General features: G+C 32.7%; 1 protein-coding gene across 1 annotated transcript in view; it reads left to right on the forward strand.

Moving 5' to 3' along the window:
• The first annotated feature begins 1341 nt into the window (after positions 1-1341).
• Positions 1342-14966, forward strand: part of LOC134716650 (uncharacterized) — a 37490-nt gene continuing 23865 nt past the window's right edge. The window contains exons 1-4 of the mRNA XM_063579660.1: positions 1342-1507; positions 2647-2717; positions 6559-6858; positions 7340-7378. Of these exons, the coding sequence (XP_063435730.1) occupies positions 1342-1507; positions 2647-2717; positions 6559-6858; positions 7340-7378 (576 nt within the window). The remainder of the gene's footprint in view (positions 1508-2646; positions 2718-6558; positions 6859-7339; positions 7379-14966) is intronic.

Below are 14966 nucleotides of genomic sequence, written 5' to 3' on the forward strand. Positions count from 1 at the left end.
GCTGTTAGAGCATATAGTTCACAGCAGCATAATGAAACATTTTGACCAACAAAATATACTCTGTGACAACCAACATGGTTTCAGGAAACGCAGATCATGTGAAAGTCAGCTCATCATCACCATCGATCGAATAGCCAAATACCTTTCAAATGGAACCCAGATTGACATCATACTCCTGGATTTTGAAAAGGCATTTGACAAGGTTCCTCATTCAAGACTGCTGTACAAACTCCAATTTTATGGAGTAAGGGGCCGGACAAACTCCTGGATCAGTTCATTCCTATCAAACAGGAAACAACAGGTAGTATTGGAAGGGGCTAGATCTCAACAAGACGATGTTCTGTCAGGTGTGCCACAGGGCACAGTACTAGGTCCTTTATTGTTCCTAACATACATCAATGACATGCCCGGATATACTCAATCAGATGTCCGCCTCTTTGCTGATGACAGTCTACTATACAGGGAAATTAGTAACACCAAAGATACAGAACAACTTCAGAAAGACCTTGAAGCATTAGAAAAATGGGAAAAAACATGGATGATGAGATTCAATCCAACAAAATGCAATATTATCCGCATACCACCAAAGAACAAAGAACCTATACAATACCCATACACTCTACATGGACACATACTCGAACCAGTAGATAGTGCCAAGTACTTGGGAGTTTCAATATCAAACAACCTCTCATGGAACAAACATATCCAGAGTGTTACAGCAAAGGGTAACCGAACACTTGGGTTTGTCAAACGAAATCTTAAAGAATGTACCAGGAAAGTAAAGGCTGCTGGCTATACAACACTCGTGCGACCTGTCATAGAGTATGCTTCTACTATATGGGACCCAACCAACCAAGCAAGCATCAACACACTAGAACTTATACAGAGGAGAGCTGCTAGATTTGTCTATAATGACTACACATCACGCACACCAGGGTGCGTCACTACAATGTTAGAAAATCTAAAATGGGACACATTACAGACAAGACGCCGTGACAACAGGCTATGCATGCTCTATCGTATCCAGAATGAGCTGATAGACATCAACAAGAGTGCTTACCTCAAAGGTGGCGACAGTAGAACTCGTGGAGGACACAAGTTTTACCAACAGAGGGTCACCAGTGATGTCTACAGGAACTCCTTCTTTCCAAGAACAATCATGGAATGGAATACATTACCTGCCAGGGTTGCTGAAGCGGGATCAGTTGAAGATTTTCGCTCAGGGCTACAGACAACACATTAATACCAGACTGGACGATTGTACATAATTTTAACCGTAACAACCTGATTTTATTGTAAATACTGTATATAGCCTTAGGGGACTAGTTATGTGATGTCACCATGCGTAGTCCCGCAGAGTTTAAACGTTTCATTAAAGGAACCCAACTCTTATATGGAAGAAGAAGAAGAAGAAGAAGAAGTGTGGATAAAGGAGACAGAAAAATAACAAAGGATGTCATGCATAAAATTCTTACTACAACTGGACTTGTAGTGCCTATTGGTGCACGTAAGTAGTTTTATATTTATAATTTATAACATATGCCTTATTTTCAAGAGGGGGGTTGGAGGGGTCCTGATCCTGAAATTCCGGGCTTAAAAACATGAAATCCTGAGGTCCCAAATTTAAAGAAATTTAAATCCGACATCCTGAACTTTAAAAAGAAAGGGTCAATCCCGAAATTACAAGCTTAAAACACCTGATCTTGATGTTCTTAAAAGGTCATGCCGCCCCTCTTTCAAGAATATATTAATTTATAGTTACAATTCTTTAGTTTAACAATTTCCTATTTTTTTTTCATAAGAGGCCAGGCTTTTCTTTCAATTTTATACATGAGGGAGGGTTGCAGTTTTTCTTCTCCTTTTTTTGTCCCCCTAAAATTATTTGAAAGTAAAAAAAAAAATTAGAAAAAAGGGGGATCCAGTAATGTTTTCCTTGACACTAAGAAAAAAAGTGAAATCTAGTACAAATGTATCTACTAAATCAGATACACATCTAGTAATGTACATGTAGTCTCACTCTTTCAATTTTACATACATTAATTGTGAATATGATTAAAAAAAAAAAAAATGAAAAAATACTTCATGTTTTTGGACACCTTTATTGCCTTTCATAATTTCACATGACTGTTAAGGCTCGTGTAGCTATAATAAAAGATGAGAAGTTGATTTCAAAGTTCACAATTTTATATATAGTTTATCAAAGTATGGAAGCCTGTTAAAACTTTTTGCCTCTTGTCTGTGTAAACTGTTGGCTGTTTTTGTTCATTGTAAAGAACTAGGAGAAAAAACTTCAACCTAGAGAAGGATTTTTGTTATTTGTGAAATATTGGTGCAAGTTTACTTTTTATTATTGTACTGTGACATGTGTGTTGACAATAAGTTATTTAACAGCCGACCAACAATTTTGGATGAGACACAGACACTACACATACTCTTAATTCTCAAATGTACATGTAAAATGTCATATATGAATGGAACAAAACATGGGACACTTACAGAGGTGTATTGTAACAAAATAAATTGAAAGGACCTCAGAGCTATACCAACTTATCTTAAGCTTGCACATTATGACTTTTTCTAATTTCCTAGTACTAAATGTATCCACAAATATATATACATAATCATGTAAACTGTATTTTTTTCCAGCAATTTGCACAAACTGCAGAAAAGAGTTGTCAGTTAAACCAGTAGAGACTATTTGCCATGAATCTTATGCAGTAAGTTATTTACAAAATGTATGGTTTACAAAAACTATACCAGTTGCACACTTTACTTGTTTCAGTCTCATATTTGTTGTCCATAAATTATTTTGTTTTAAATTTCAGTTTGTCAGTTTTCTTATTTTTTCATAGTTGTCAAGATGAAACCTTTTATTTGTTCAACAATGTTCAACTATATGTATATCTATAATACTAAAATTACGAGGTCCAATTTGTCAGCCGTCATCACGTAAAAACGACGAATCAACGAATTCAACTTTATATATTACTAATATAGTACAAAGGTGTAGATTAAAAATTACACCACTCCAGGCCCTTTTGTTTTCCACGTAATTAATATTGCCAATAATTAAGAAGTTCCGGGTCGAGTCCGATACCGATACCAATAGTATATTCATCTGTTACCTATTACCTTATCTGTATGTTCTGCAAATGACAGGCGCACCACCAAACGGTGTCAGGATATGCTATATGCACGGGTCATAATCACAGGGTTGACACTACTAAATTGTCAAATTTTTACCTATTGTAGTATTTTAATCAGTAAGGCTTTATAAGATAACAATACGAATACTAAAAATAAGGCGTATATGTACAGTTTTCAATTTGTTAGCGGGCATGACGTAAAACAGCGAATCAAAGAATTCAACTTTATTTATAACTAATATAGGACAATGCTGTTGATTAAAAAAATACTCCATCCCAGGACCTTTTGTTTTCCAAATAATTAATATTACCAATAATTGATAAGTTCCAGTTAGACGGTTTCAAACAGAAAGATTTGAAAACAGAGAAAATTGTGATAACTATCTTATAATCGGCATGACTTTATCAGATGACAATAGTAATACAAAAATAAGTCTTGCGTATAGTTATATACTTTAATTCAGTCACGTGCCCGCGATATCACGGGTGTGTTCTAGTAGTATGGGTTTTTCACATTTCTAAACAGTAATGATGTTTCCTTACATATTTAATATATCCATTTCATTCAATAGATTAAGTAGTCTTATTTGCAGTAATAACACACTTATTTTATGCAAAAATATTATAAAAAGGAACATAGTTTATAAGAAGAATTAAAGATGTTTCTCTTGTTAATACAATTTGAACGTATACTTGTGGATGTATTATATATCAGCATACATGTACATGTTTTTTTTTTTTATTAATTGTACATGTTCATCTTAGAGTCAACAATTTCAAGTGATATTATAAAACTTTAATATACAATCATATGCAAATGTGAAATAGCAAAACTGTTTTTTTATTTTAGGATACTAGTACATAGGTGTATTAAGGCCATTTTCTCTAAATAATATTTTTAATTTATTTTATTTTTGTAGGAGGGTGCCACATCATGCATTGCAATTGCTGAGGAAAAATGAAAACGACACACTATTGTTGAGGTCAATACATTAATTTAGCTACAAATAATAAGCAATTGAATCACAGCCTGAACAGTAAATAATGCTTGTAATTAGAACTTGTGTATATATGTCGTGTACAAGTTGCGATTTTGTACAGGTTATAACATGTACAAAAATATTGTACATGTTGTAACTTGTATGATGCAAAAATACAAGTTATAACATGTACAAAAGTACCCCATACATGTTATAACCTGTACAAAATATTGCTTAAAAATGGTTTTAACTTGTACAAAAGTTAAAATAAATCTTAAAGAAGTAAAATATACATTTAAATTCACCAATGCATAAAGAACAACAATAAATAGGTGAGAACGTGTCTTTTTCTGTTAAGGACAATGATCACAAAGTTTCAGAAATATATGTTTCATGAATAATGTTGGCAAAATGTGTTTTCATGTAATTGTATGTTTTATGCAGTCATGGTTGAAATAAGTGTGAAACTATTTATTAGAAGCTTGCATTCCTCAATGACAATTACATTAGATACTAGTTTCTAAATCCTTCCAACAAATTTAAGATCGATTTTTTATAATTTTGGGAAATACTCCCCCCCTCTCATGTTTAAATCATGCAAAGACTAAAACAATGTCGTATATGCTTACTCTGTAAAAGCAAGAGAGAGCTGAAATAGTTTTCATTGGACCAGGCTTCATTATCAATATCTTTGGATCTATTCTTCAACGTTGTTGGCCTTCAGCATGACTTATGTAAATTTATAACTCACTTTTTGTTTATAAACTATAATATCATTGCATGAGGCGAATGTCATTTTGATGTTTTAAATATATATCATTAACTTTGAAATCATTTATTGGTAGTCACTTTAAAAGTCAATAAAACCGTATATTTACCTCATCAGCAGGCAGTATCATTCTTAAAGATTACTTTGTATTTTTGAGATCAACACTGACTGATTCAATATTCATAGGGAGAATAATTTAACGGCTGATTTAAGTAGCGGTAACAGGAAAGACATGTACCTCCTGTACGCAGATTCGATTTAGTTTGTAGATAATATGTTACATACAATGATATAGAAGCTACGATTTTTCGTTAAAGTAATATTAACGTTCTTAAAAAGTACCGTTTGCAGATATCAAGCCGATCAGAAAATCGCAAAAAAATCATTTGAATTGTGATTTTCTGACACTGTACGCAGACAAATACCCCCAAATAGGTCTTAAATGCAGTATAATCTTATCAAAATAGATGTAAGGTGTGTTTATTATTAATGTTCTGAATCACAAATCGACAAGCTTTCATTTAAACCATTACAACTGAAATTTCCATTAGAAATAAAAAAAAGTTAGCATGGGTGTACTGAAAATTCAAGATTTATTGAAAACGACCCATATATCTTAGGTCTTATGATCCTCTTATGCCTATCTATGGACTTATCTTTATTTGATGAATTATAATTGTGAGTGTCCACTTTGAAGGCAATAGTCAAATACTTTCATTCTAGTTGACACTAAAAGACATAAGAGGATATCCAGGATAGATGTGTCTACAAATTAAATTGAAAATTGAAATTGGGTATGTGTCTAACGACAACAACCCGCAAATGGAGCAGACAACATCCAAAGACTACAAATAAATGCTTTCAAAGTAAATGATATATATTTAAAACATCAAAATGACATTCGCCTCATGCAATGATATTATAGTTTAAAAACAAAAAGTGACATAAGTCATGCTGAAGGCCAAAAATGTTGAAGAATAGATCCAAAGATATTGATATAAAGATATATTAGCCTTATTTATTGTTGTTCTTTATGCATTGGTGAATTTAAATGTATATTTTACTTCTTTAAGATTTAATTTAAAATTTTGTACAAGTTAAAACCATTTTTAAGCAATATTTTGTACAGGTTATAACATGTATGGGGTACTTTTGTACATGTTATAACTTGTATTTTTGCATCATGCAAGTTATAACATGTACAATATTTTTGTACATGTTATAACCTGTACAAAATAGCAACTTGTACATGACATATACATGTACATTTAAAAAAGAAGATGTGGTATGATTGTCAATGAGGCAACTCTCCACAAGACAAGAAACCAAAATCAACATCTATAGGTCACTGTATGGCCTTTAACAATGAGCAAATACCATACTGCAATATATTTATGTAGAAATATCCACTATGATATATTTAGATTGACCTTTTTCACCTACACTAAAATAGCTCTGACCTAAGTTTGTTCCCACAATGCAATACGTTTCTATTTGATTGTTAGGATATTTAACAAGAAGTCTTAAAGAAACAGAAAACCAACATACATTGTAAAGGTAAATAATGACCTAACTAAAATATTAGTGAGCTTCTTTTAATTTAACACAATTGATTAAGACATCCATGTCTTTCATATAGTCAAGTTTTCTATCACTTTTACAGGTAAATTGTTTTTCTGATGCTGATAGTGAAAGCCAGCCAATATTCAGCCAACACTCTGAGGCTTCTGTGTGTGGCATTTGGAAACTTGAGAAGCTTAATGCTTATCTTGAAATAACAAATGTTTCTCCAGTAAAAGAAAAGACAACACCATTAATTACTTCCTGTGAGAAAACAAGAAAGAAGTGTCTATCCAAAGCATTGGAGTGCCTTACTGCTATTTGCAGCACAATATGCCTAGGTGAAGGGGAAGAATTGGAAACCAAGGTTTTACAGGCAAAACAAACTCTTCTTAATGAAAAGGTAATTTAAATTGCAAACATGGCAGTTAAACATGATAAACTAAAATCTATAGTTAAAACAATTGTCCCTGAATATAGAACAAATCAAATGGAAATTAGCCTTCTTAAAAATACCTATAATTGCTTACATCTACTATGTTTGAAATTTGGTGGATTATATATTAGTTGTCTAATTGGCAATTATACCACATGTCTTTTTTATATTTTTAAATTGTAGTAATGATGTATGACCCCATTACTCTAATGATATCTATATACGTCTGTACATGTACATTACAATTAAAATATTGTTTTTCTAGAACTCTTTATTATATATCTAACTGATCATGTAATAACATAATTATTGTGTTTTGATGTGTCATAGATTTAGTGTTCAGTCTCAGTCAGTGTTGGTTCTTTATGTGGAATATCACCATATATGTATGTACATGTATATTATATTGACTCACATTTCTAAAAATTTTCTATTGTTACTATAATAGATTACAACATTAGACAGAACTTTTGGAGAGATTAAGGAAGTAAGGTCATGTAATTATAGAAATAAAAAAAATTGATGCTAGCTGCTTTGCGTGAAATTTTATCCTGATTTAGAGTAATTTCTTGCAATTTGCTTGGCTGATATTGTCCTAATGAATTTTAGTACATTTATTTATTACGTCAATTGGAATTATCTCCCTTATTTATTACCTCAATTGGAATTATCTCCCTTATACTATTGACCTAATAAAATAAAAAATAAAAAAATTGCTTTATAGTCCTTATATTTTTAGCTCACCTGGCCCGAAGGGCCAAGTGAGCTTTTCCCATCACTTTGCGTCCGGCGTCCGTCGTCCGTCGTCCGTCGTCGTTAACTTTTACAAAAATCTTCTCCTCTGAAACTACTGGGCCAAATTGAACCAAACTTGGCCACAATCATCATTGGGGTATCTAGTTTAAAAAATGTGTGGCGTGACCGGGTCAACCAACCAAGATGGCCGCCACGGCTAAAAATAGAACATAGGGGTAAAATGCAGTTTTTGGCTTATAACTCAAAAACCAAAGCATTTAGAGGAAATCTGACATGGGGTAAAAATGTTTATCAGGTCAAGATCTATCTGCCCTGCAATTTTCAGATGAATAGGTCAACCCGTTGTTGGGTTGCTGCCCTGAATTGGTAATTTTGTGGAAATTTTGCAGTTTTTGGTTATTATCTTGAATATTATTATAGATAGAGATAAACTGTAAACAGCAATAATGTTTAGTAAAGTAGGATTTACAAATAAGTCAACATGACCGAAATGGTCAGTTGACCCGTTTAGGAGTTATTGCCCTTTATAGTCAATTTTTAACCATTTTTCGTAAATCTTAGTTATCTTTTACAAAAATCTTCTCCTCTGAAACTACTGGGCCAAATTAATCCAGACTTGGCAATCATCATCTTTGGGGTATCTTGTTTTAAAAATGTGTCCGGTGACCCGACTATCAAATCAAGATGGCCGCCACAGCTAAAAATAGAACATAGGGGTAAAATGCAGTTTTTGGCTTATAACTCAAAAACCAAAGCATTTAGAGCAAATCCAACACGGGGTAAAATTATTAATCAGATCTAGATCTATCTGCCCTATAATTTTCAGATGAATCTGACAACCCATTGTTGGGTTGCTGCCCCTGAATCGGTAATTTTAAGGAAATTTTGCTGTTTTTGGTTATTATCTTAAATTTTATTATAGATAGAGATAAACTGTAAACAGCAATTATGTTCAGCAAAGTAAGATTTACAAATAAGTCAACATGACCGAAATTGTCAATTGACCCCCTAAGGAGTTATTGTCCTTTATAGTCAATTTTTAACAATTTTCATAAAATTTGTAAATTTTTATTAACATTTTCCACTGAAACTACTGGGCCAAGTTCATTATAGATAGAGATAAATGTAAGCAGCAAGACTAGTAAAGTAAGATTTACAAACACATCACCATCACCAAAACACAATTTTGTCATGAATCCATCTGCTTCCTTTGTTTAATATTCACATAGACCAAGGTGAGCGACACAGGCTCTTTGGAGCCTCTAGTTAATTTTTCACGGTTTTAGATAAAACATTAAAATGTATCATTTAAGTGTATTTTCCGGAATTTGCAAAGTATCATCAGAATTCCAAGCGATAACTTTGTGGAAAGGCATGTGATAAACTTTTCATATCTGCTTGCTAAGCGCCAGTTTGAAACATACAGATTTTACATGAATTAAATGATAATAATCAATCATCCCACTAACATGTTTAACCCCGCCACATTATTTAGGTATGTGCCTGTCCCAAGTCAGGAGCCTGTAATTCAGTGGTTGTCGTTTGTTAATGTGTTACATATTTGTTTTTCGTTCATTTTTTTACTAAAATAAGGTCGTTACTTTTCTTGTTTTTTTTTCAATTGTTTTACATTGTCTTATCAGGGCCTTTTATAGCTAACTGTGTGGTATGGGCTTTGCTCTTTGTTGAAGGCCGTACTGTGACCTATAGTTGTTTATGTTTGTGTCATTTTGGTCTTTTGTGGATAGTTGTCTCATTGGCAATCATACCACATCTTCTTTTTTATAATACAGTAAAAATCATAGGTTATTTAGTCTAAGTATATGATAAATATTTATATATGTCGTGTAAAAGTTGCGATTTTGTACAGGTTATAACATGTATAATGCAAAAATACAAGTTATAACATGTACAAAAGTACCTCGTACATGTTATAACCTGTACAAAATATTGCTTAAAAATGGTTTTAACTTGTACAAAATCCAAAAATAAGGATATGTTTCTATTATCGCAACATATTTTATTAACCTCAAAAATATTTTCATAACTTTTTTATTATTCCTTCATGTTTGTATGTTTTGTCCTTTTTAAATACAGTTAATGTCCAGGGCTCGGTATTACAAAGAATTCCTAAGACCTGTCATAAGATATTTATTTTGGACATGTTTTATGATCCTCTTATGACTATCTATGGACATATAGTTATTTGATAAATTATAATTATGAGTGTCCACTTTGAAGGCAATAGTAAAATACTTTCATTTTAGTTGAAACTAAAAGACATAAGAGGATAGCCAGGATAGATGTGTCTACAAATAAAATCGTAAATCAAAAATAAACTTACAACGCCAAGGCTAAAAATAAAAAAAGAAAAACAGACAAACAATAGAACACATGACAAAACATAGAAAGCTAAACAAAAAAAACAACACGAACCCTACCAAAAACTATGGGTGATCTCAGGTGCTCTGGAAGGGTAAGTAGATCCTGCTCCACATGTGGCACCCGTCCTGTTGCTTATGAGATAACAAATCAGGAAAATAGTATAATTCGGTAGGTCACATTCATGAAAGGGAAGGGGATTGGAGTTACGAAGTTAGGAACATATCCGATATAATTTGTGAAACGGTTATTCCATAATGGTCAACCGTTCATGGAGCAGTTAACATCCAAAGGCCACAAATACATAATTTCAAAGTAGAGGATATATATGTAAAGCCTCAAAATGACATTCACCTTATGAAATGATCTTACAGTTTATAAAAAAATGAGTTTAAAATTTACATATGTCATGCCGAAGGCCAAAAATCTTGAAGAGTAGATCCATCGATATTGATAATGAAGCGATGTCCGATGAATAAAATTGAGAAAGGAAATGATGAATATGTCAAAGCGACAACCACCCAGCCATAGAGCAAACAACAGCCGAAGGCAACCAATGGGTCTTCAATGTAGCGAGAATTCCCGCACCCGTAGGTGTCCTTCAGCTGGCCCCTAAAAATATGCATAATAGTACAGTGATAATGGACGTCATACTAAACTCCAAATTATACACAAGAAACTAAAATTTAAAATCATACAAGACTAACAAAGGCCAGAGGCTCCTGACTTGGGACAGGCGCAAAATTGCGGCGGGGTTAAACATGTTTATGCGATCTCAACCCTCCCCCTATTCCTCTAGCCAATGTAGAAAAGTAAAAGAATAACAATACGCACATTAAAATTCAGTTCAAGAGAAGTCCGAGTCCGATGTCAAAAGATGTAACAAAAGAAAATAAATAAAATGACATTAATACATAAATAACAACAGACTACTAGCAGTTAACTGACATGCCAGCTCCAGACCTCAATTAAACTGATTGAAAGATTATGTCTTCATCATATGAATATCAGGTACAATCCCTCCCGTTAGGGGTTTAGTATCATACTATCATAAAATATATGAGAAGAACATAACCCGTGTCATGCCAACAACTGTTTTTTAGAAATAAATGTGTTTAGTTCCTATGCAAAGACCCTATCAGTGAATCAATGTTAAAGCCAAAATATGCAATCTTTAATGACCTGACAACAGTATCGTAACTATATTCTCTTTTAATAAGTCTATTTAAAGGTTTTGTTAGTTTCTGAGGAGAATATTGACAAATTTTTGTGCTTTATAAAGAATATTTCCATGAAAAATTGGATGTGAAATACCTGAACGTATAAGGAGTCTGCATGTTGAGTTATATTTACAAATTATTTCCTTATACCGGTGATAAAATTTAGTAAATGTTTTGACCAGTTTGTGATATCGAAAACCCTGGTGTAATAATTTTTCAGTAATACATAAATTTCTCTCGCTTAAATCTAATACGTTGTTACATACATGAGTGAATCGTACAAGTTGAGATATATAAACACCATAAGATGGTGACAAGGGAACGTCACCATCTAAAAATGGTTATTAACAATAGGAAATGAAAAATCATCTCTTTTATCATAAATTTTTGTATTAAGCTTCCCGTTTATGATATAGATATCAAGATCGAGGAAAGGGCAGTGGTCATTGTTAGTATTAGCTTTATTTAAAGTAAGTTCTACAGGATAAATTTCTTTAGTATACATACTGAAGTCGTCATTATTGAGAGCCAATATATCATCCAAATATCTAAAAGTATTGTTAAATTTTTGTATCAAATGTTGTTTTGATGGGTCTTTGCTAATTTTAGTCATAAATTGTAACTCATAACAATTCAAAAACAGGTCCGCAATAAGAGGTGCACAGTTAGTCCCCATTGGAATTCCAATAACTTGACGATATACGGAATCTCCAAAGCGAACAAAAATGTTATCAAGTAAAAATTCAAGCGCATAAATAGTATCAAAGCATGTCCAATTGACATAGTTCTTTTGTTTATTACTACTAAAAAATGATCTAAAACTATTTCAGCTCTCTCTTGTTTTTTCAGAGTAAGCATATAAGACATTGTTTAAGTCTGTGCATGCTATAAAACGGAAGGGCGGAGTATTACCCAAAATTATTAGGCATTGTTCTTAAATTTTTGGAAGAATTTAGCTACTAGTATCTAATGTAATTGTCATTGAGGAAATGCAAGCTTTTTGTAAATAGTGTCACACTTATTTAAGCCATGATGGACTGCATAAAAAATACAATTACATGAAAACACATTTCGCCAACATTATTCATGAAACATATATTTCTGAAACTTTGTGATCATTGTCCTTAACAGAAAAAGACACGTTCTCACCTATTTATTGTTGTTCTTTATGCATTGGTGAATTTAAATGTATATTTTACTTCATTAAGATTTATCTTAAATTTTGTACAAGTTAAAACTATTTTTAAGCAATATGTTGTACAGGTTATAACATGTATGAGGTACTTTTGTACATGTTATAACTTGTATTTTTGCATTATACAAGTTTTAACCTGTACAATATTTTTGTAAATGTTATAACCTGTACAAAATTGCAACTTGTATACGACATCATTTACTACAGTTATGTGTATGCCATAAAAGACTTTTTTTTATTTTCAAATATTTAGAGGGTTAAGGTTCATGATTAATTTCCAAAAATAATTCATTTTATGGGTTTAATAATTATCAAAAAATAGATTTTTTTTTTAGAATTTGTTGGGATTTTTGCCAATAAAAAAATGTAGTTATCAGATCCTAATTCAGATGTTATATTATTGACAGGAAATAATTTACTTTCTAGACTTACATATAGTTATATTAAAACATAAATTTCCTGGCAAAATATTAAAAATATTTTACTTTATCACTTTTTAGCTCACCTGGCCCGAAGGGCCAAGTGAGCTTTTCCCATCACTTTGCGTCCGGCGTCCGTCGTCCGTCGTCCGTCGTCTGTCGTCCGTCGTCCGTCGTCGTTAACTTTTACAAAAATCTTCTCCTCTGAAACTACATGGCCAAATTAAACCAAACTTGGCCACAATCATCTTTGGGGTATCTAGTTTAAAAAATGTGTGGCGTGACCCGGTCAACCAACCAAGATGGCCGCCACGGCTAAAAATAGAACATAGGGGTAAAATGCAGTTTTTGGCTTATAACTCAAAAACCAAAGCATTTAGAGCAAATCTGACATGGGGTAAAAATGTTTATCAGGTCAAGATCTATCTGCCCTGAAATTTTCAGATCAATCGGTCAATCGGTTGTTGGGTTGCTGCCCCTGAATTGGTAATTTTGAAGAAATTTTGCTGTTTTTGGTTATTATCTTGAATATTATTATAGTTAGAGATAAACTGTAAACAGCAATAATGTTCAGCAAAGTAAGATCTACAAATAAGTCAACATGACCAAAATGGTCAGTTGACCCGTTTAGGAGTTATTGCCCTTTATAGTCAATTTTTAACCATTTTTCGTTAATTAAAGTAATCTTTTACAAAAATCTTCTCCTCTGAAACTACTTGGCCAAATTAATCCAAACTTGGCCACAATCATCTTTGGGGTATCTAGTTTAAAAAATGTGTGGCGTGACCTGGTCAACCAACCAAGATGGCCGCCACGGCTAAAAATAGAACAAAGGGGTAAAATGCAGTTTTTGGCTTATAACTCAAAAACCAAAGCATTTTGAGGAAATCTGACATGGGATAAAAATGTTTATCAGGTCAAGATCTATCTGCCCTAAAATTTTCAGATGAATCGGTCAATCGGTTGTTGGGTTGCTGCCCCTGAATTGGTAATTTTGAGGAAATTTTGCTGTTTTTGGTTATTATCTTGAATATTATTATAGATAGAGATAAACTGTAAACAGCAATAATGTTCAGCAAAGTAAGATCTACAAATAAGTCAACATGACCAAAATGGTCAGTTGACCCGTTTAGGAGTTATTGCCCTTTATAGTCAATTTTTAACCATTTTTCGTAAATTTAAGTAATCTTTTACAAAAATCTTCTCCTCTGAAACTACTTGGCCAAATTAATCCAAACTTGGCCACAATCATCTTTGGGGTATCTAGTTTAAAAAATGTGTGGCGTGACCTGGTCAACCAACCAAGATGGCCGCCACCGCTAAAAATAGAACATAGGGGTAAAATGCAGTTTTTGGCTTATAACTCAAAAACCAAAGCATTTTGAGGAAATCTGACATGGGATAAAAATGTTTATCAGGTCAAGAACTATCTGCCCTGAAATTTTCAGATGAATCGGTCAATCGGTTGTTGGGTTGCTGCCCCTGAATTGGTAATTTTGAGGAAATTTTGCTGTTTTTGGTTATTATCTTGAATATTATTATAGATAGAGATAAATTGTAAACAGCAATAATGTTCAGCAAAGTAAGATCTACAAATAAGTCAACATGACCAAAATGGTCAGTTGACCCCTTTAGGAGTTATTGCCCTTTATAGTCAATCTTTAACCATTTTTCATAAATCTAAGTAATCTTTTACAAAATCTCCACTGAAACTACTAGGCCACAATCATCTTTGGGGTATCTAGTTTGAAAAATGTGTCCGATGACCTGGCCATTCAACCAAGATGGCCGCCACGGCTAAAAATAGAACATAGGGGTAAAATGCAGTTTTTTGCTTATAACTATGAAACCAAAGCATCTAGAGCAAATCTGACAAGAAGTTAAATTGTTAATCAAGTCAATATCTATCTGCCCTGAATTTTTCAGATGAATTGGACAACTGGTTGTTGGGTTGCTGCCCTTCAATTGGTAATTTTTAAAGAAATTTTGCCGTTTTTGGTTATCTTGAATACTATTATAGATAGCGATAAACTGTAAACAGCAATAATGTTCAGCAAAGTAAGATCTACAAATAAGTCAACATGACCTAAATGGTCAATTGAC

This window comes from Mytilus trossulus, chromosome 4, assembly GCF_036588685.1.
Source record: "Mytilus trossulus isolate FHL-02 chromosome 4, PNRI_Mtr1.1.1.hap1, whole genome shotgun sequence".
Lineage (NCBI taxonomy): Eukaryota > Metazoa > Mollusca > Bivalvia > Mytilida > Mytilidae > Mytilus > Mytilus trossulus.